This window comes from Armigeres subalbatus, chromosome 1, assembly GCF_024139115.2.
Source record: "Armigeres subalbatus isolate Guangzhou_Male chromosome 1, GZ_Asu_2, whole genome shotgun sequence".
Lineage (NCBI taxonomy): Eukaryota > Metazoa > Arthropoda > Insecta > Diptera > Culicidae > Armigeres > Armigeres subalbatus.
This window is the reverse complement of record NC_085139.1, coordinates 268909137-268932009: the sequence shown is the minus strand read 5'-3', so window position 1 is coordinate 268932009 and position 22873 is coordinate 268909137. Positions and strand designations below refer to the sequence as shown.

General features: G+C 44.8%; 2 protein-coding genes across 4 annotated transcripts; one reads left to right on the top strand and one right to left on the bottom strand.

Annotated features, from left to right (window-relative positions):
- Positions 1-6150: 6150 nt before the first annotated feature.
- LOC134213868 (thiamine transporter 1-like) lies at positions 6151-8169 on the bottom strand. The gene is made up of 2 exons (XM_062693296.1): positions 7074-8169; positions 6151-7010 (listed from the first exon to the last, which is right to left on the bottom strand). Exons 1-2 carry the CDS (start codon positions 7582-7584, stop codon positions 6202-6204), a joined length of 1320 nt encoding a protein of 439 aa, XP_062549280.1. The 5' UTR covers positions 7585-8169; the 3' UTR covers positions 6151-6201.
- An 11506-nt stretch (positions 8170-19675) lies between these two features.
- Positions 19676-22479, top strand: LOC134207483 (uncharacterized). Of its 3 annotated transcripts, none has more exons than XR_009978377.1 (2): positions 19676-20310; positions 20397-20832. XR_009978377.1 is itself a non-coding variant. In XM_062683197.1 (2 exons), the coding sequence occupies exons 1-2, from the start codon at positions 20261-20263 to the stop codon at positions 22243-22245; spliced, it is 1452 nt and encodes a 483-aa protein (XP_062539181.1). In that variant the 5' UTR covers positions 19676-20260; the 3' UTR covers positions 22246-22479. The 3 variants fall into 3 exon arrangements, 1 of the variants encoding a protein (XP_062539181.1); XR_009978376.1 differs by having other exon boundaries at positions 20365-20832; XM_062683197.1 differs by lacking the exon at positions 20397-20832 and adding an exon at positions 20844-22479.
- The last annotated feature ends 394 nt before the right edge of the window (positions 22480-22873 follow it).

Genomic DNA, 22873 nt, shown 5'->3' with positions numbered 1-22873 from the left:
TATTATCTTATATGTACCACAATGGGCACATAGTATATTCAAAACAGGGCTGTATGTCATTATTTACGCGTGTAAATCTAAAGGCCTTCACTTCAGAGATTTCTTGAATAACCGCGAACATCTTCCATACACATATTCTATTGTATGAACCAATTTATGCAATATTTGCTCTATGTTTCACTAAATAAAATCGGGACTGTTCGTTTTTTTTTTTGACAGCAGCACACTTCGGAATAGAGCGAGAGAATGTGCTTATGAACACATCAAACACACATTAAAAAGATACCACGCACAATTCTATATGATTTAATTTTAGCATAACTACAAACAATTTGGCGAAAGTTCAATGCTTGCTGAATTTTTCTCCGGCGTTCTAACGTGTCTAATCCTAATAACCGGCCACATTCCGAAGCACCTTAGATTGCTGGTTCCCTGGAGGAAGTGGCTATTTTTTTTATTCATACTGAAATCTGGCTGCATTCTAGGTTGTTCCGGAATGTGACCAAATGGACCAAATACTCTCAGAACACATTCCTAAGAAGCTGATTTACAAAATCATAAAGATTGATTCGTTACAAGCCAGGTTTCAGTAATGATCAAAAAGTGCCACTTCCCCCAGGGAACCAACATTCCAGGGCATCCCGGAACGTGACCAGATGGACCAAATACTCTCAAATACCCAAACACATTCCGCCGAGCTTGTTTTGCGAAATCATGAAGTGGCATTGCGCACCTCGACTCAAAACGAGCAAACCATATAAACTACGAAAGAGCTGTCGAAAGGAGATGCGCAATGAGGCCCCATGTTTCGGAATTGATCGAAAAGTGGCCACTTCGCCCTGGGAACCAGCATTCCAGGGTGTTTTCCAGATGAGCCAAATACCCTTAGAACACATTTCTATGAACTTGTTTTGCAAAATCATGAAGTTTGACACGTTAAAAGACGTTTTTCACGTTGAAAGATGTTTTTCCATTTTTGTGGACCGGGAGGTAACCCCAGTACTCCCATCAATATGGAAATGCGGGTCAAAAGACAGTCCTCGGTCAATTGACGAGTTTACGGATTGAGATCGGCTGCCCAATCTTGAGACTGGGGCCGGAGAGACGATGTCGACACTTTTCCCGGCCGACATGATCGACGAGGCCCACCAATGAACTTCACTAACCGCTGCTTAGCTTCGGATACGCGTTCGCGCTGGAGTGTCTCCGACGACCACAAGCAAGATGTCGTCCGCGTAGACGAAGATGTAGATGTTCTTAGGGAGGCCATTGAAGACCCCATTCATGGCAACCAGAAACAGGGTTACTGCCAGAACAGACCCCTGCGGAACCCCAGTATTCTCTTGGAAGGCTCTGGAGGCGGAATTGCCGATAAAGATCCAGAAGGATGAAGTAATGCACAAAAGCTATGATGTTACCAGTGAAACACCAGTCCACCAGCTGCTTGAAGACTAGTGGGATCCAAGTGCGGTTAAACGACTTCGAAGTATCCAAGGATACTAGATCGACGTGTTTCCATCGGTCAAAGGCGCTTTGGAGTACGTCTCTCAATCCAACAAAGTATGAACTAGTTCCATACCCCGGGCGAAAGGTGTGTTGGCGAAAACCAAGTCCTCCATCAGACTCAAGCTTTTCACGCAGCCTACGGTTGACCAACCTCTCGGCGACCTTTGATACACAGGAAGTCAGTGAGATAGGCCAATAATCAGCGGTGTCGCGGGAGGAGATATTGTTTTTAGATATCAGAATAACGTGATGCCATTCATCAGGATCATCCAGGCTTGATTAACCACCCAAGTGACCAAAAGTTCCTATAAGAGTACGTTTTTCGCTTAATCAGCTTCACTGAGCTGCTTAAGCGAAAAACGTACTCTTAAAGGAACTTTTGGTTACTTGGGCAGATCGAGGAATACTATTTTGGCGGCAGGGAAAAGTTTTTCAGCATCGGATACCCTATTCTATCCGGACCAGGAGACTTCCCCATGCTTCTGACAAGAGCGAAGGAAAGCTCGGCGAGCGAATATGGCTGATTTACTTGGGGACTTAGCAAGTCCGTCGGGACTCAAAAGTTCTGCAGCGTCAGAGCCCTAGTGGCTACGAGCCACTGCATTGGCCACATCCGAGCCGAGTGCATTGGTCACATCCGGCGGGTTCACCCTGGATTATAGCCCTCCAGGAGGTCAACCGCATCTCACTTCCCTACATGGATCACTCCCTTGGAGGCAAATACGAATGGGTTTGCAAGGTAGGTACACATATCTGGCATTCCGTGGCGGTAGGGATCCTCAGGGAGACCCCTTTTGACGTTCTTCAGTTTCGCAAAGACCTTCCAGTCGTTGGAGTACGTCTCCGAGGCAGCATCGTTTGTCAACAGTTCCAGGTTGGGCAGTAGGGTGGTTCAAAAAATTGATTTTGCTCCACAGTGCTCATCTGATTCTCTACCAAGTTCTGAGTGTCCTCTGAAAATTTGAGCTCATTTGGATTAAAACTGATTTAGCACAAGCCGTTTCAAGTTTGCATGCAAATTAGTATGGGGGAATTTATTTTTTCATTATACTGTTAATGACGCTTCCACATTAAGCGCAGGTTAAAAGAAAACCTACATAGCTAGAAGAAATACTCAACAGCTTTAACCCAACGAAAACCGCATGTTGATTATTTGCCCCAATAATTAGTAATCGAATTTATTACAGGTTGCGAATCTTTAGTTATGATCGTTAAACTTATTTGAGGGCATCACTGAAATGTGCAGTGCAACATAGTAGCCTGAATTTGTGTGTGATATCTTTCGCGCCACGAGCAGCAATGTTGCCTGTTGATGAGTTATGCAAATAGCTCCAGAAAACCACGGTATAGATTAAATTCGATTACTAATTATTGGAACGATTAATTGAGATGCGATTTTCACTGAGTGAAAGCTGTTGAGTATTCTTTTTAGCTATGTAGGTTTTCTTTTAACCTGCGCTTAATGGGGAAATGCCGTTAACAGTATAATGGATAAATAAATTTCCCCATACTAATTTACATGCAAACTTGAAACGGCTTGTGCTAAATCAGTTTTAATCCAAATGAGCTCAAATTTTCAGAGGACACTCAGAACATGGTAGAGAATCAGATGACCACTGTGGAGCAAAATCGATTTTTTGAACCACCCTATTGGGCAGGTTGTTCCAAAAGCCGTCAATATTCCACAAAAGAGAGGCAGAAGTGTTTCGTAGATCCGTACCCGACGCAGGTAAGGGCGATGATAACGTTGTATCAGTTGTGTTGCGCTGAACAAAAGGGAAGAGAGCGCTTTGAGAGTCGGAGTGGATATCATCGAAGGTATCCGGAAGGGTATTGTTGTGGACGAGAGTGTCTTGGGCGGTCGAGCCTGGGTGATCTCTAGACCTGTAGACAGGGCTGACATAAGGAACTGGATTAGATTTGGTGACATGCTGGCAGTGGTAGGATTTATCACTCGAGTTGGAGCGCCCGAGGAGCCTAGGACGCTGGATCTGTTGGAACCTTGCACTTGCTAGATTGCTTGCAGGAAGTTGAAGCGTCCCTCTTCCGTCTACCTTCCGCCGCCAGGAGGTGTTCCTTAGTTCCGGTGTGGGAAAGACGTCCGCACTGAGGGCCTTAACCACCAGGGGATCTGCAACTCATACGTGACCGAATTCAGTCACAATCAAGATGATGCAACCATTTTTGTCTGACTTGTGCTGCTCGGGTGGAGTCATGACGTCCGGTCTACCGGCGTCCCGACTACCCAGGGCACCATGGATGATTTGTTCGTTCAATGCCATCCTCAAAAGTCGAGGTCGGTCCAAAGGTTCCGGTTGGGATATGGTGTCCAGTGCTAAGGCGCCCCGACTGTATGGATCAGGCAACGGCTCAAGGCTTGTGGCAGTGTGTGTTGTTTTTGGCACATTGGGTGGTGGGTGCTTGCGTACGTATTAAAAACGTGGTGATTGATTGGCGGAAAGACCAACACTCTTCTTGTTGGCCGTACGCTGTATCTTTGAGGAATTTCTAGGGCCTCTAGTGTCTGATGAAGTGTTCGTAAGATTCCATTTTGGAGTGTTGGAAGCTCTAGAGCCAACGCTGACGTTAAAGGTGGTAGTTTTGGTGAGGGTTATGTCACTGTTAGATGTCTTTGATTGCGGGGAATAGAAGACGTGCTGACCTAGGAGATCTTGGACGTGTTGGCGTTTTCATTTTGCGAGGTCTGGGTAGCGGGGAGGACGATGGGAGATTCGCCGCTAGTGGCAGCGACAGATGGAGAAATGCTAGACAATGACTTAGACGGTTGAACGGTAGAGAGAGAAGAATCGGTTTAGGGTCAATCGTGGCTTCGGAGAGAAACAGATCTACTATCTCGTTGCCTTTTGAGAAGGTCATTCTCGATCCTTAGGGGTTGGACTTCCGAGTTCCGAGCGCATAACTCTCATCTCTTGCAGCAGATCGGGAACATCTTCTGCTACTGTTGTCGACTGAGTCGGTAGACTTGCTGGGGTTCGATTGTTCTGCATGACTTCGGCGTAGTACCCTACTGCCCGTTTCTCCTATTGGAGGACTCTCCTGGCCTCCAAGTAAGTGCAACTGTAGTCAATTGAGATTCGCTGAACGTCGTTCTCAGCCCAGTAGGCCCGGCTGGTGATGTCGTGCTGATTGCTGTTACACATACTACAGAATTTTGGGAGGTCGCACCTCCGGTCCTCAGTGATCGGATGGGTACCCGAGCAACTCCCACAAATGCAGTTGGTGGCCTTACAGCGGGCTTTGGTGTGGCCAAAAGACCAACAGCCAAAGCACTGCATCGTAGAGGGGTAGTAAGGTCGAGTGGGGCACCTCAAGAAACCAAAGAAAATTAACTCTGATTTTGAGGTCCCGCGGATGGTGAGAACAAGGAGAGAGGTGGTTGATCCTCTTCTCAACAATTTTCTTCGAGATACGGTGCTCTTCGTCTACGCCTTACTTATCCAGCTCCATACGCAATTTCTCTGCTTCGTAGTTAACGACATCCCGGCAGTGCACAAAACACTTGACTCGGTTGTGGACCAGGTGAGGGATGACTTGAACCGCAGAACCGTCATCTAACTGCTCCATTTTTAGCAGCTTCTCGAAATGGTTTTGATTCCTCATTTTCAGTGCGTACGTTCTACGTCCGCCATCAGGAAAAGCTGAGTCGGTGTTACCTCATAAGAAACTATGGACAGACTTCTTTATCGTGAGCTTCCCTCACCTTTCTTTTATCGAGCTTTTGTCATTTGAACCTTTTGTCTTTCGACCTTTCGTTATGGATTCCTCTTAGATATATGCCTAAAGTTAAAAAGTTCAAAGATCTATTGCCCCTCGTACGAATTACAACCATTGGAAATTTATCATCCCTAAATCCAGCTGCCAGCACAAATGGAGTTTATGCTTCCAACCTAAGAGACAACTAACCATGCATCCGTCAGACCCCTTCTGGGTATCGTCATACAGTAACATACCAACCGTGCATGCCTTCTTGGGGTTCATCGAAAAACAGGCCTGACCCAGCCAGGGGAAATGCTAACCGTTTCCCAAAGTGTACGGAGTGAGCAATTTCCGATCCTGCAGAGAGGCAAGTTTTCCCCAGCTATTCCACTTTTATTGCGTGCCTCAGCCAATCGTTTCCCCCCCTGATGGCACACGTCTGGTTGATTGCGTGGCGGCTCACTCTCGCTCCGTCCGGGATGGTGGTGATGAAGTGCCGAGGCAATGGATATTGTTGTTGTCCCTCCCACCGGAATTGACACGGGATGAATTAGATAACAGAGCTTATTTTCGGCATTTGGATCGGTTTTATTATCGTTCTATTTTTATACCACCTCCACCGCCTGTTGGGGCATGTCTGCTCCCGTGTCTAGCTCGATGAAATTGTTGAGTCAATGTTTACAGGGAAATAAAATGCTGTGAAGCATGTAAATGTGCGTTTGGCGCGACGACTGGTGGCGCGCGAATAAAGGATCATAGGTGTGTTACGATTTTAGTCTTTAAAAAATTTCCCACAGGAACACACAAACATAGTAGGCCATGGGGGAAATCAAATCAGTGAATAGCTGAATAATAAAATACGCGTTTTTGCTGAGTGTGGATGGATTTGAGTTTTGTTTGAGCAGTAAAATGAAACATCCAATTCGCTTGATTAGTATTTAAATATATTGCTTAAAAAATAGAGTATTCCGTTCAAAACTATTTATCAGTCAAAGTTGTTTTTGTACTTGAATTTGTTGGAACACGACACAGTTCGATTACGAGGAACACGATGAACAATATCCCGATGGCTATGAAACTGTAGCTGTACAATGTGAACTGACCGCGGATGTCCAAAGCGAACCAACCGTCGCTATCCACCACGGCAATGGTAAGTATGGTTTGGGACACCAGTCCGACCATGGTGTTGATGCCAAAGATTAACGCAAAACTGTCGTCGGAGATGTGTTTGGCGATTTCCGAACTGACGAGCGTTATCGTGAAAGCATGCAGGATGCCGAACAACGTGTATCCGACGTAAGAAACAGTCAGGTTGGACGTTTTCGTTGCCATGAGCAACCCAAAGCCTTCCAGTATGGCGATCGTCGACAAGGCTAGAATAGTGGTGTGCAGTTTGAGAAACCGTGGCGGGACGTAGCCTGCCAGGAGGGCCACCACAGATCCCATTAACGTGAGTATAGCTTCGACAGCTCCATTCCAAAGTACGGTGTCAGGCCCACCTATCTCGGACCATAAAGCTTGCACGTAGGATGTAATTTGATAGTAAAGGCACACGGCTAGAGAATACCACAAACTGTATCTTATCACGGTAAAGTTGGTGTATGCAGATTTGAAATGATTCCACAGAAGGGTGGATGCCCGGCTGCAGGTTGATTTGGGTACATCAGCTGGAGGACTACCCACTTTCAACTCAATCTCCTCGTCCAGGGTAGTTTCTCGATGGTGAAAGTACATGCTGGCCGGCACTGATGGCAACATAAAGGCCCATATTGTTGTGGCTAGTTGAGCTACGGTGGAAAACCCATTAATTAAATGATGCACAGAATGATGTTTGAATCAGATAAAGTTACCTGCTAACGAAATGTAGTTCAAGCCTAGATAGTCGGTAATCTTGAAGTAAATAACCGTTTGTGAAATCGTTGCCGCTAGAAACCTTCCCGCCTGAGTTGCCGAACGGATATGTGAAGTGACTTTTTGATAGTGTTTTCTGTCAACTTTAGCGTAAATGTACGTCCAATACGCAATCTCTGCAGCCATGTACGTTCCATAGAATATCTCCAGTATTTGCAGTGCTCCCAGTGAACTGGTCCATACAAAAAGGCACCAAACAACCGTTCCGGCCAACCCGGCCACAATTATCAACGGCTTGTATCGGAAATAATCAGTAATTAGAAACACCACCACCAGTTGAGCCACATACGAATACGTCCCAATGGGAAACACATCCTGCACCACCTGTTCCACTGTCACATTGTGCCAGGGACCGGTCAGAAACTGAAACACGAACGGTTCACTTGGGCGGAACTCCTTCAGGAAGCCGAAAATGCACAAAACCAACGAAACACGTTGCCACCCTTCCATGTTATGCCAATCCGATGTCAATAATCAAACACATATCAACCATCACCAGTCGACAAACGGTTGGGACGTGCTCTATCACTTACTACTAAACACTTTCCCGTACTTATTCCCTAGCGTGAGAAGCGAGATAAGCTTCAACGAGCGAGCTTGCAAATAGCAATCGCGTAGACGACATGTGGTGTGCAATGTGTACTTCGATGATGGTGATGATGACTATGATGCACTGCAAGAATCTCCGCGCTCGTACTAACTGCGATCGTTTAGTTACCCTCCGGCGCGCATTTCTCGCGGTGCAGGCCTCCACTCAACGACGACAACGACGGCGACGCGCCACACACCAGACGCGCTCGTTGGAAACACGAACTCCTCATATGACATGATTTCGAAATTCGAAATGGGATCAGCTCCATCGCACCGGGGAGAATACTAACGCCAACGCTCATCTCGCCCGCATGCCGTGAAATAAAATAAAAAGTACATTTAAAAATAGAAGAATACAGTTTGTTAATCCTGCACCACCTTCTACCCGACGACATCCACCGTTATCGCCGCGGTTCGATTCGAGAGCAAACGAAACTCGATTGCGCACCGTTTGAATGAAACACAGCAGTTTGTGTAACAGCACGCGACATATTCACCAGCAACGTACAAGCGATATCATTCGGAGCTTGATAGTGTTTGACAGGCAATCGAACGGAATTACCATTGTCTGGTTTGTTTAATGGCAGCTCAGTTTGTTTGATGTGCCACTTGTCATGTCGGGAAACGTAGCAACAACACTGCCATTCCGCAGTTTCATATTTCTAGAATGGAGCAAATGGGTTTCAATTCCGAATCGCATGCTAATCTCTTCAAATAATTTTGATCGGTCACGTAGAAGGCAGCAATGTGCCCCGTTAAATGGAAGATAGGACGTGATCCTACTCATTTCCACTGCCGTTCTATGCATAATTATACCACGCAATATTTCTCACTTCAAATCGCAACTCAAGACCGTTTGTCGCATTTATTCCGATTTCTTTTATTGAATAGTAATTTTTTTTCAAGGTTTCCCTTTTTCCAAAATTGAAGCAAATATTTTATACATACATTTGCTCTTTTTAGTAACAATTGGTCAGGGCCAAACAGCCCTAAGCGGCTTTTTGACTGACCGATGATTTTTTTTTATTCTTTCGTTTATTTGGAAAGCTCATTTGCCGCGAAATGTTATGGACACTGGCGGAGCCAGAGCTCTGGTAATGGTTGGGTGCCTGCATCTTTGGCGTAATTGGTTCATTTATAATTTGGCTTCAGTAGTAAGAACTATAATTGGTGGCGATAAATCAATTAAAAGAAAATGTCAGACAATTTCAAATACATTGACCACTCCCTTACTCGATATTAAAGGAACCATCGAGTTAGGGAGGTATTGAGGGAGGAAACACATTTATATTTGGCCGAATGCCGTTTGGTCGAATAGATGAAATTTGTTCTTCCGGACCTCTTGAAAGTAGGCTTCCGGGCCTCTTGAAAGGAGGCTTACAGGCCTCTTGAAAGGAGGCTTCCGGGCCTCTTGAAAGGAGGCTTCCGGGCCTCTTGGAAGGAGGCTTCCGGGCCTCTTGGAAGGAGGCTTCCGGGCCTCTTGAAAGGAGGCTTCCGGGCCTCTTGAAAGGAGGCTTCCGGGCCTCTTGAAAGGAGGCTTGGGCCTCTTGAAAGGAGGCTTCGGGCCTCTGAAAGGAGGCTTCCGGCCCTCTTGAAAGGAGGCTTCCTGGCCTCTTGAAAGGAGGCTTCTGGCCTCTTGAAAGGAGGCTTCCTGGGCCTCTTGAAGGAGGCTTCTGGCCCTCTTGAAAGGAGGCTTCTGGCCTCTTGAAAGGAGGCTTCCGGCCCTCTTGAAAGGGAGGCTGGGCCTCTTGAAAGGAGGCTTCTGGCCTCTTGAAAGGAGGCCTGGGCCTCTTGAAAGGAGGCTTCTGGCCTCTTGAAAGGAGGCTTCTGGCCTCTTGAAAGGAGGCTTCCTGGCCTCTTGAAAGGAGGCTTGGCCTCTTGAAAGGAGGCCTGGGCCTCTTGAAAGGAGGCTTCCGGGCCTCTTGAAAGGAGGCTTCGGGCCTCTTGAAAGGAGGCCTGGGCCTCTTGAAAGGAGGCTTCCTGCCTCTTGAAAGGAGGCTTCTGAGCCTCTTGAAAGGAGGCTTGAGCCTCTTGAAAGGAGGCTTCCTGGAGCCTCTTGAAAGGGAGGCCTGAGCCTCTTGAAAGGAGGCTTCTGAGCCTCTTGAAAGGAGGCTTCTGAGCCTCTTGAAAGGAGGCCTGAGCCTCTTGAAAGGAGGCTTCTGAGCTCTCTTGAAAGGAGGCTTCTGAGCCTCTTGAAAGGAGGCCTGAGCCTCTTGAAAGGAGGCTCTGAGCTCTTGAAAGGAGGCCTGAGCCTCTTGAAAGGAGGCTCTGAGCCTCTTGAAAGGAGGCTTCCTGAGCTCTTGAAAGGAGGCTTCTGAGCCTCTTGAAAGGAGGCTCTGAGGCCTCTTGAAAGAAGGCTTCTGAGCCTCTTGAAAGGAGGCTTCTGAGCCTCTTGAAAGGAGGCTTCTGAGCCTCTTGAAAGGAGGCTCTGAGCTCTCTTGAAAGGAGGCTTGAGGCCTCTTGAAAGGAGGCTTCTGAGCCTCTTGAAAGGAGGCTTCTGAGCCTCTTGAAAGGAGGCCTGAGCCTCTTGAAAGGAGGCTTGAGCTCTTGGAAAGGAGGCTTGAGCCTCTTGAAAGGAGGCTTTGAGCTCTTGAAAGGAGGCTTCTGAGCCTCTTGGAAAGGAGGCTTCTGAGCCTCTTGAAAGGAGGCTTCTGAGCCTCTTGAAAGGAGGCTTCCTGAGCCTCTTGAAAGGAGGCTTCTGAGCCTCTTTAAAGGAGGCTTCTGAGCCTCTTGAAAGGAAGCTCTGAGCCTCTTCAAAGGAGGCTTCTGAGCCTCTTCAAAGGAGGCTTCCGGAGCCTCTTGAAAGGGAGGCTTCTGAGCTCTTGAAAGGAGGCTCTGAGCCTCTTGAAAGGAGGCTTCTGGAGCCTCTTGAAAGGAGGCTTCTGAGCCTCTTGAAAGGAGGCTTCTGAGGCCTCTTGAAAGGAGGCTTCTGAGGCCTCTTGAAAGGAGGCTTCTGAGCCTCTTGAAAGGAGGCTGGAGCCTCTTGAAAGGAGGCTTCTGAGGCCTCTTGAAAGGAGGCTCTGAGCCCTCTTGAAAGGAGGCTTCTGAGGCCTCTTGAAAGGAGGCTTCTGAGCCTCTTGAAAGGAGGCTTCTGAGCCTCTTGAAAGGAGGCTTCTGGAGCCTCTTGAAAGGAGGCTCTGAGCCTCTTGAAAGGAGGCTTCCTGAGCCTCTTGAAAGGACGCTTGAGGCCTCTTGAAAGGAGGCTTCTGAGCCTCTTGACAGGAGGCTTCTGAGCTCTTGACAGGAGGCTTCTGAGCCTCTTGACAGGAGGCTTCTGAGGCCTCTTGGAAAGGGAGGCTTCTGAGCCTCTTGAAAGGGAGGCTGAGCTCTCTTGAAAGGAGGCTCTGAGCCTCTTGAAAGGAGGCCTGAGCCTCTTGAAAGGAGGCTCTGAGCTCTTGGAAAGGAGGCTCGAGCCTCTTGAAAGGAGGCTCTGAGCCTCTTGAAAGGAGGCTTCTGGAGCCTCTTGAAAGGAGGCTTCTGAGCCCTCTTGAAAGGGAGGCCTGAGCTCTTGAAAGGAGGCTTCTGAGCTCTTGAAAGGAGGCCTGAGCCTCTTGAAAGGAGGCTCTGAGCCTCTTGAAAGGAGGCTCTGAGCCTCTTGAAAGGAGGCTTCCTGAGCTCTTGAAAGGAGGCTTCTGAGCCTCTTGAAAGGAGGCTTCTGAGCCTCTTGAAAGGAGGCTTCTGAGCCTCTTCAAAGGAGGCTCTGAGCCTCTTGAAAGGAGGCCTGAGCCTCTTCAAAGGAGGCTTCCTGAGCCTCTTGAAAGGAGGCTTGAGCTCTTGAAAGGAGGCCTGAGGCCTCTTGAAAGGAGGGCTGAGGCCTCTTGAAAGGAGGCTCTGAGCCTCTTGAAAGGAGGCTCTGAGCTCTTGAAAGGAGGCTTCTGAGCCTCTCTTGAAAGGAGGCTTCTGAGCCTCTTGAAAGGAGGCTTCCTGAGCCTCTTGAAAGGAGGCTTGAGCCTCTTGAAAGGACGCTTGAGCCTCTTGAAGGACGCTGGAGCCTCTTGAAAGGAGGCTTGAGCCTCTTGACAGGAGGCTTCTGAGCCTCCTCTTGACAGGAGGCCTGAGCCTCTTGACAGGAGGCTTCTGAGCCTCTTGACAGGAGGCTTCTGAGCCTCTTTGACAGGAGGCTTCCTGAGCCTCTTGACAGGAGGCTTCTGAGCCTCTTGACAGGAGGCTTCTGAGCCTCTTGACAGGAGGCTTCGAGCCTCTTGACAGGAGGCTTCTGAGCCTCTTGACAGGAGGCTTCTGAGCCTCTTGACAGGAGGCTTCTGAGCCTTCTTGACAGGAGGCTTCTGAGCCTCTTGACAGGAGGCTTCTGAGCTCTCTTGAAAGGAGGCTCTGAGCCTTCTTGGAAAGGAGGCTTCTGAGCCTCTTGAAAGGAGGCTCTGAGCCTCTTGAAAGGAGGCTCTGAGCCTCTTGAAAGGAGGCTTCTGAGCCTCTTGAAAGGAGGCCTGAGCCTCTTGAAAGGAGGCTTGAGCCTCTTGAAAGGAGGCTTCTGAGTTCTTGAAAGGAGGCTTCTGAGCCTCTTGAAAGGAGGCTTCTGAGCCTCTTGAAAGGAGGCTTCCTGAGCCTCTTGAAAGGAGGCTTCTGAGCCTCTTGAAAGGAGGCTTCCTGAGCCTCTTGAAAGGAGGCTCTGAGCCTTCTTGAAAGGAGGCTTCCGAGCCTCTTGAAAGGAGGCTTCCGAGCCTCTTGAAAGGAGCCGCTTGAAAGGAGGCTTCCGGGCCTCTTGAAAGGAGTCTTCCGGGCCTCTTGAAAGGAGGCCTCTGAACCACTTGAAAGAAGGCTTCCGATCCTATTGAAAGTCGTCCTTCAAGCTGCTTAGAAGGAAGCTTTCGAGAAGCTTAGAAGGATGCTTCCCTTCCTCTTATTACGAAGCAACTGAGCTTTTCGAAAAAAAAAACCGTTTCGGTCTGACCTAGAAATCAAAATTTAAATAACCCGTGTAGGCTCATTTTTCGTTCGATTGCCATGAAATTTTCAGGGAAGAAGCGTCATCATGTCTATTTTTTTGTACATTACTTGATTTGACCATGGTGCCCATCCGGCCGGATTTATCAAGGGAGGGTCCTGGGTCAGATGCAGTCAAAAACGGGTAATTTTTTTAAAACCATTGATAAATGAACGAAAGTGACCAGAATGCTGATGCAAACGTGATCAATCATCATTGACCAACAGCAGAAGTTAGTTTTGATACATTTGAATCACCAGGACATGGTTCCGCATGTTCCGGGAACCTGGTTTCCGAGAAGAAATAGAAAAAATATGTTTCAACTTTTTTATATGATGGGCCACCCTATTTTTTGGTAGCACTGTAATAATGGCCTTACTATTTCGAACAATTTTGTAGAACGACAGTTTTTTCTTAAAAAATATAGTTTTGGCGTAAAATGCATCTTTCCGCGTAAAACTGAATCCTGGACCATAGTGCAGTGGTTTCGATCAGACGTTCTAAAAGAAGAAATTATTTCAGCACACTAATCGAGTAAAGATAATAACTAGGAATCACTGCAGTAAACTCTCCATGCGTCGTTATCGAGTTATATAGAATATCGTCTCATAAAGGGTCCATGGTAGCCAGTGTACGCACTACACATGTCATGAACACTGCACTGCACCTAAACCTCTGATAGAGAATCGTTTTGTTTCTGTCTAATGAGCGGATCATCATGAGGTAAGCTCTATTGAATTGGAGTTCTATAGTTCAAACGTATAGGTGGGCACGTCTTTGATGTGGACATCACTCCGGTAATTGAGTACGGCGAGGGATGTTGTAATACGGGAGCACCTTCTGGAATGAACGATGGTCATTGGTCTGGTTCGGGCATATGTCCGCTACCGTTTGTTAAGTACGTCATATTTTACGTCTTTTGCTTCATAGCAGTATATTTTAGCATAAGGCGTTTATCGCCAAGAAAATTAGTCAAAGCTTTAATTTTCCTTATAATAAAGTGGCTGGTAGAGTACATACGTTGGAGTACTTTTTGATATTGCTTTGATGGATGAATACACTTTATGCATATTTGCTCAAATATGCTTACGATCTATGCATATTTTCCCCATTAAACTGTTCAGGTTTATGACTTGTTTATCGCTTGCCGAGTTACTTCGTCTGCTGAAATACTCTTTTTCTGTTGGAAGGTATAGGTCTGGCTCGTCCGTTTACTGGTTACCGAGAAAAAATTAGCGTTTTGATGGTACCTAAACGATAGCGATGTACACCGTCGGCTTATTGGAATGATTCGTTTCTATGGTTACGGCGCTGGCATATACCAACGGCCTGCTAGATAAATTGGAATTTATGTTTTTAGGCTGCGAACCTTTTCACCGATTCGTTTAACTTCTAGTTAAAATTAGTCCGATGGTCATTTTCACATCGTGATTAAAATTTTACTCCGAAGTCGACCCATTGAGTTTCGACAGATTGATAGTTATTTGAAACTGAATGGATTTTGTGCCGATTATTGCCATTAGCGAGCTGTAACGAAAATATGAGAAAAAGAAAAAAAAATAGATTTTCGATCAATCCGATAATCAAACTAGCATGCGTTCACCATTTATTTCTCACGCAATTAAGGCAGTGCTCTAAATTATATTTAGCATTGCCTTACTGATTAGTGTCTTCTTTCCGGAAATTACCCGAACCGAATTTCCCCTTGGCTGGTCAAAGGTGGATTTGTTGCAGTTATTTCCAAGATTGGGTTCTTGCCTCAGGTCGCAACGAAAATACCTCCGGAGAACAGCGCATCAACAAAATCACCCAGAGTTAGTGAGACCATCTTAGCAGAGATCTGCAGCTGGAGTACCTTAAGGTCACTCCTAACGGAATCCAAGTTTCAAAGTGCTCGCGTTTTCGGGGGCACACCACTCGATACGGAAGCAACGCACAACTGTCATTTTTATTTTTTCACGCATGCTGCGACGCAGCAAAGCTAAATCAACAAAAATGACAGTTGTGCGCCGCCTGCGTAGCAAGTGGTGTGCCCCCGAAACGCGAGCACTTTGAAACTTGGATTCCGTGGTGCTTGTCTTTAACAGTCTCAACTCAACGGGCACCTCCCCCCGCTTTGTCTTTCATTCTGATCTTTCGTCCAGCATCGTACTGCAAAACAAAACTTAATGGCATTTCAAAGAATAAGCTTTAAAACCTAAATTTCAAATTACAGGGTCCGGCAATTAAAAGATATGATGACTTAAAATGACTTAACGTTAACGTTTTTTATTCACTGGATCCTGCCAAAACTAGTATAGAAAGAACTGAAAAGGCATTGAAATATTCATATGAGCATAATTCATAATACGTAAATCAGTCGAATTTTTAATAAACGTAAACTATTTCAGGGCCTTCAAAACGTTCTGGAGTTCAGAATACACGAACAACCAAGTCCTAAACGATGTATCCGTGCATCGATAAAGATCCCAGCAGATTCTTTGAAACGATAGGATTTGACTGATTACTTTTACAAGCTACTATACGCCTTTTTAGTTTTCCAAAACGTTTTGGAGTTCAGAACATATGTTCTTCAACGATCAACCAAGTCACGAACGGTTAGAGTGTATCGCTTAATATCCCAGAAGGTCCATTAAGGTGAACCGGATTGGGTATAAGCCGACTATGAGGCAATTGGAAAAGCCTTGGTTGATCTTGTAGATGACGTGGACTGAACCCAAGAACGGTTTTTGAGTACCCTGAACATCTCGTGTTCAAGAAAATTGCGTTCACATGATGCGCATATGTTTATTGAACTGGATTGGGTATATGCCGACAATGAGAACATTGCAAAAGCCTTGTTTGATCTGGTTGCAAATGAAATGAATCATCTGAAATTTTGACCTGGGCCGGACTCAGGGGTCAAAATTTAAATAGCAGTTGCAATAACACCAATTGACCTTTCCCGTCAGAAATTTGTATTCGCTCAATCGATTCTTTTGCTTATTTAAGGTCAACTTCCCCAAAGAACCCATATTTTTTGACGCCTCTAAGTATTTCAACAATTTAAAACAAAAGTCGAAAAAGCCAAAGAATCGACTGAGACAAAAAATCATAAGGGTTGTGTACAAGACACGACCGCCCGACGTAAACTACGTGAAACAGTTTGGTGAAATGAAGAATCTAGTGCCATTATCCATGAGTATTACAAAATTACTCTTTGGATTTCTTATGAAATTTACATTTTAAAAGGAACTAATATATTTATGTAATTAAAACAAATTTATTGAATTCTCGAGTTTTGTATAATATGAGTAGTTTAGTTTTGTTTGGGCCCTCCTTAGCCGTGCGGTAAGACGCGCGGCTACAAAGCAAGACCATGCTGAGGGTGGCTGTGTTCGATTCCCGGTGCCGGTCTAGGCAATTTTCGGATTGGAAATTATCTCGACTTCTCTGGGCATAAAAGTATCATCGTGCTAGCCTCATGATATACGAATGCAAAAATGGTAGCCTGGCTTAGAAACCTCGCAGTTAATAACTGTGGAAGTGCTTAATGATCACTAAGCTGCGAGGCTGCTCTGTCCCAGTGTGGGGATGTGATGCCAATAAGAAGAAGAAGAAGTTTTGTTTGTTTAAATTCAATTCATTGTTCTTTTTCGAATTTTTCGAAAAATATTCTAAATGAGCTTAACTAAACTTGGGTATTTCTAAATTTCAATTTATCAGGTTTAATTGTACTTTTTACTGTATATTTTACTACATTCCATTCCATTACTGTATGGGTATTTTCATTAAAACTTTAGAAATGAGGATAACTACCGTCAAATCACTGAAGACGCACACATGTTTATGCAAAGACCACGCGTCAAAGCGCACTCGTGATTTCGCTACTGACGGCATCATTTCGATTGAACTGTCTCCATCTCCATCTTTCGATTGATTGTTAATAATCCGCCTTCCCAATCACAAGCTGCAACAAAATCAAATAAGATCTTGAGAAAACTTCTCCTGGCTGCCACTGATGCCATCCATACGAATTCATATTTGTAGCAACTGCTCCGGGGCGCACTCGTGATTCTGCTACGGACGGCAACATTATGGCGTCGCCAAGTGGTTAATTTGCTCTTTGAACAATATTCGCCTCACCTCTTCCTTTGCATAGGATGGTGGCCCTGAGAAGAACCGATTGATTCGTTCAGCAACTCCGCCGATGCTAGGACCGCCGCCCGCGACATTTCAAATGAAATGCCACGCGCGCGGGGGGAGCAGTTTTCTTATCATCAATAAAGATAGATCATTAGTCCCGCCTCTTTGTTGTCCGGTATGAATGCAAATATTGTGTAACCGTCATACACTCACCAAAGGGGCGTGGCTACAGGTTCAACTTTATTGATTACAGGAAAGCAGCTCTTTCGCGCGCGCGAGCCATTTCGTTTGAGGTGTCGCGAAGAGCAGACCGTGGTACCACATTTGGCATCGGCGGAGCACCTACCAGAAGTTTTATTCCCGGCGATGGTGTGGGTCGCACGGTCGTCGTCATTAACATTAGCAGCGCTCAGATTAAATTTTCTTGTATGAAGTAGGGGGAATGACGGCTTTGGCAGGTTTTGTTCTATTATTGTCGGGGGGGGGTTTTTGTTGACCAAAGGCGAGAGGCGAGATGAATTTTGATCAAAGTAAAACTTAATTGCTTGGTGATGGCAGATTGTTTTCCGTCGGTAGTAGAATCACGAGAGCACGATTCAGAGAAAGACTTATAATATTGGTAGATAGTCATCCATGCGAAAACATTTTTGCAGCTTCTTCGTTTGATGCGCGCTCGTGATTCTACATACATACAGTGAGTCTACATACATACAAAGATTCTACATACATACAGTAATTCTACATACATACAGAAAACATACGATGATTCAACTCATCCATGGTTTTTAGGTGCTGAAATGCCACGCGCGCGCAGGAGAGCAGTTTTCTTATAATCAATAAAGATGGCTCATTAGTCCCGCCTCTTTGTTGTCCGGTATGACTGCAAATATTGTGTAACCATCACACACCCCCCAAAGGGGCGTGGCTACAGGTTCAACTTTATTGATTACAAGAAAGCAACCCTTCCGCGCGCGCGAGCCATTTCGTTTGAGATGTCGCGGAGAGCAGACCGTGGTAGTGATACCACTACCAGTGGTTCGGCCTCGGCGGAGCTCCTACCGGAAATTTTATTCCCGACGATGGTGTGGGTCGCGCGGTCGTCGTCATCAACATTAGCAGCGCTCAGATTGAATTTTCTTGTCTGAAATAGGGGGAATGACGGCTTTGGCAGGTTTTGTTCTATTATTGTCAGGGGGGTTTTTGTTGACCAAATTTTATGGAATTTGGCCACAATATTCTTTGATATGCTATGATATGATATGATATTTGATATGAAGTACTAACGATTGGCTACCATCAATGAAAGTGGCTCTTGGGAGCGTCCACAAATTACGTAACGCTTAGAGGGGGAGGGGGGTTGGGCGAAGTGTGACGACCCATACATAATTTTTAGATGCTTCATACAAAAAGTGTGATATAGGGGGGGGGGAGGGGGTGGTTGAAATGCCCAATTTTTGCGTTACGTAATTAAAGGATCTTCCCTTAAGGTGACTCGGGGAGGCACTACACACTGTGTTATTTTTCCTATCTTTTGTCTCTTTCTAACATTGTCACCTCGTAATTTTGGAGTGGCGTATTTCGGTTTTCAGTTGTTTGATGGAACTGTAAATGTATCAGCATGTAGATTGTGAGTAAGCACGCGCCGGTGATACTTTTTCAAAATCATATTTGTTGTAGAAAAAAATTAAGCATTATTGATAATCAATAGTATCAATAGAATTGGCAAATTGCTGAAGGGTTTCCGAATCGATTGATAAGCAAATGTCGAAAATAAGATAAAGACGCTATTAGCGTTCGCAATCTATCCTAATTTTTGTGACAGTCTCGAATTTTGAAATTTCCGTTTTAAACCATGTATCTGAGTCTTCCCCTTAGACGAAGTTTACGTGAAAAAATCTGTAGCAAACATCAATACTGCCATACAAGCCATACAATTTTCTTCAGTCATAATGCGAATCAATTGTTTGCATGGTCTCTTTCCGATACTTGCTTGGGATTCAACTACCGACGTTAGGGTTGCGCTTTGAATAAAGTTCATCTCGGAACCGATTTCTTTTTCAATCATCAACAGGAAAAATACAAAATTAAAGTCTCGCGGGAAAATTTCATGTTGTGCCGACAACATCCAAATCGTTGCAAACGCCACATTAGTGAATAAATTGCTGTAACAATCTTCCGACGACAGCCTATGCTCGGACCGGCACTAATGCTATGATTCCGCTACCGATGCCAAACAATTATGCTTTGTTCTATGAAGAAAGTTCGTCTAATATCAACATTCTCAATCACTAAAATCATATAACTGCGAATTGCGCTAGAAAATTTCACCGAAGAATTTTCCAGTTCCTAACGGTTGCACTTTAGGAAAATTATTTCAACTTAACCTTCCTCCCAAATATAATGATGGTCCTGAAAAGAACCGATTAATTGCCACTTATGTGCCTTATCAGCAGCCACTGCGCTGCGCGACCGCCATCCGATGATTCGGCTCAACGAACGCCGTCGATTGCCAGATCCGCCGAAGATGGGACACGGATGAAAATGATGTGCCGCTGCTTCCACGACCGCCACCACCACCGACCGAAAAAATTTCATCCGCACCACCACCGCTGAGACAGCCGTTGTCACTGGGACCGCTTCTGGACGCCCTGGTCTGCTCGCCGTGACATCCAGAATGAAAATGACGCGCGCACGCGAAACACGGGGCTTTTTATACACAGGGAAAACGAAGCAGTGTATCAAAAGGCCCGTACCTTACTGCAATCTGATGTCGGTGTTGGGGATTTATGAACGGAATTGAATTTTTCACCCGGTTTGGAAAGAAAAAACGAACAGTGGGTAATATCTGTGACATAACCGCTAAGTGGACGTAGGACTTGACTTGACTGTAGTAGATGAATATAAATGCAAAGAAAATGTTCTGAAATTATCGTTTAATTGAAAGAAAATACATACCATTTCAAACGACTACCGAAGACTTCGAGTTGATTTTTCATGAAATATCAAACTGAATATTAAGAGCAAAACAAATCGCGGTAATCTGACGTTTCTCTTCTTGATTCCTATGATGTCAGTCAGATAGTAGCGCTGTGCGATATTGAACGAAAGGCAAAAAGGCCTTTCGTGCGTTACGCATTATGAACGTTATGAAGGAATTGAATGTGATTGAATGTGTTTGTGTAATCAATAAGCGAATCAATAAGAACCACCGAGGAAAATCGAAATGTTGTGTTCATTCAAAAATGTTTATGGTGGGATAAATGATAGTTGATTGTGAGCGTGAGTTTTGAGTGGAAAACAACGCTAAGCAATTGGATGAAGAGGAAAAGGTGTATGTGTGAATGTGACGATAGTTTGGGATTGACGGGCTTTGGCTGTGACTAGACATTCAGAAAACCATCTTTGGAGCGAAAAGACGCGTTTAATTTTTCTCTTGTTCAGCCGCTCTTTATTCTGCCGTAATTCAAAATGGAAGGCGAGAAAATTCACCACAATGGCGCGGAAAACGCTCCCTCTGGGTAAGTATCATTTATTAGAAATGGAAATGCAAATTAAAGAAAAATATATTGAAGCCGCCATATTACAAAAACGAAAAAAAAAATAGGTTATATATTTGTCTGATGGTGGTGAGTAGGCTGAAAAAAAAAATAAATCAGTAGGCTCATCATGACACAGGCAGAAGTTACTCATGAATTTGCAAAAAAAAAAAAAAAAAAGAAAGTATACATAAAAAAAATATATATAAATACAAATATCCTGATGGTGGTGAGTAGGCTGGGAAATATTTTCCAAGTAGGCTCACCATGACAAATGATGGACAATGCGCTTAAAAAAAAAAAAAAAAAGAGGTGGTGAGTAGGCTGGAACTGATATTTCCAGTAGGCTCATCATGACTCAGTAACATAAATATGTACAAACCAAAGCAAAAAAAAAAAAAAAAATAAAATGGCGTTTTTTTTTGTATAATGATTGGCAAATAAAAAAAAAAATTCTCATAAAAACAGCACAAAAAAAAAGAGGTAGTGAAGCAATGTTTTCAATTTTATTTTAGAAAAAAGATTATGAAGAAGAAGAAACAACAGATGATTGAAATTTCAACGTTGAATATCGAAAGCACGGCAAAACTCGACGCGTCCAAGAAAAAAGATAAGAAAAGTAAACTTCGTAGAACCCAAGAATTCAACGAAATGGCAAGCGAATTGAAGGCTGAGAAGCTGCGATCAGATGAACTTCGCAAAGAGTTGGAAAAAATTCGACTGGAGAAAGAACAATTGCAAGAGGCTGCCAAAACAACCGTTTCGGATAATGAAAATCAAAGCATGAGCGATTTCAGCGAAAATTTCCGCCCGCACAGTACCCATCGCGAAAAGTCTACTCTCGAAGAATCTCGCTTTATGTCATCAATCAATCAGCTGTCCATTTCGTCGGTGAACGTTCCTGAGTGCATTCCGACAGGTGACGACGGGGAGATACACCGGCAGACGTTTGAGCAATGGAAGGATCTTCTGGTAGACTCGATGCAATTGGCAGGGATCACAGATGAAGGAACACAGTTCATGATATTCAAAGTTAAAGCAGGTTCTCGACTGTTGGAAATTTACAGAAATGCGAAATCTGATGAGAATGCTCCGGACTCGGTGCACAGCCCATTTTCAAACGCTTTGTACCGGCTTAAAAGTTACTTCGGATCCGGCTCCGATGTAATGTTACAACGACGAAAATTGGCTGTCATGTTCCAAAAACCAGGAGAGTCCGACTCAGCGTACATGACCAGGGTAGGTACAACGGCCAGATTGTGTGAATATGGTGAGGAAAGAGAAGCTGAAGCCATTTTGGGAACCGTCGCAGATCACGCTCGAAGCAAGGAAGTACGCACAGCTGCTCTCAAAATACTTAATCGCAAAGGATCATTTACAGATCTAATGGATAAAGTTCGTGAAATCGAATGTATTCGCCTTAGTGAGCAGTTTTTCAAAGAAAGATACGAACCGAAGGAACAAGTGAGCGTGGCCCCGGTTAGTGCCGATTTTCCCTTAAACACGCAACAATATCACAGATCGAGCATCAACAGCCCTCATTTTCATCGTGGTCAGACTCGAGGTTATCCAGGTCGTCAATACGATCGACCTAGAATCCAACGATATTTCAGCAACAGAAGGTCACCGTATGCTCAAGCTAACAATAGAGCTGCCTATGGTACTCGGTGTTGGAGATGCACTAGTGAATACCACAGTCCGTCAGCTTGCCACGCTATCGATAAAGTTTGCAGGAGCTGTGGGCGTGAGGGACATATACAAGTCGCTTGTAAGTCCAGAATCCAAACAGGGACCAAACGAGAACCAGAACATGGAACATCCACTCCAGATGCTCCTCCAAGGAAGATAGCCGCCGTCCAGAAGTTGGAGAACGAGGTTCAACCTGTGGAAACAGTAAGTGATGAAAACGAGAACTAACTTCTTTGCATTCTAAACAATTGAATTTGAATTATCTGATATTTAAGGCAAAACAATTAAGTTTCTATAAAAAAAAAAAAAAAAAAGAAGAAAAAAAAAAATATTCGAAACAAAAAAAAAACAAACAACATGGAGTATTGATAAAAAAAAAAGGATTTAAATTAAAAGCAATTATTCCCCTGACAGGTATCTTCTGAATTGAGTAATCCGATATTCACCATCTCACATCTGATGGACGAAGGAAACATCCAAGCTACGGTTGCCGGCATGCCTTGTCGGTTCCTTATTGATTCTGGAGCCCAGGTCAACACATTTACGGAAGCCTTATTTCGCAGAATGATTTCGGATCCTAATTACAGTGTACATGTCTTCAACATACAAGAGAAATCGGACCGCACTCTAAAAGCATATGCTACGATAGGTGAAATCGAGGTTCTTGCTACGTTTGAAGCTAACTTGTTTATTTCAAACGATCGACCAGTATACTTGGAAAAGTTTTACGTTGTAAGAGAGCTTCGCTCGCTTCTGGGTCGACCTACAGCGACGAGATACAGCGTACTAATGCTGGGAGTTAAGGTACCGGTCAGTTCCGATCAAAATCCAACGATATTCTTCTTAACCGGAGAGA

Bases quoted from the DNA above. Each gene is read 5' to 3' on its own strand.
- LOC134213868 (XM_062693296.1), bottom strand. From the start codon at position 7,584: ATGGAAGGGTGGCAACGTGTTTCGTTGGTTTTGTGCATTTTCGGCTTC. The intron at 7,011-7,073 runs GTAACTTTATCT...TTTCCACCGTAG, and splicing joins GAACTACATTTCGTTAGCAG to CTCAACTAGCCACAACAATA.
- LOC134207483 (XM_062683197.1), top strand. From the start codon at position 20,261: ATGGAAGGCGAGAAAATTCACCACAATGGCGCGGAAAACGCTCCCTCT. The intron at 20,311-20,843 runs GTAAGTATCATT...ATTTTATTTTAG, and splicing joins GCGGAAAACGCTCCCTCTGG to AAAAAAGATTATGAAGAAGA.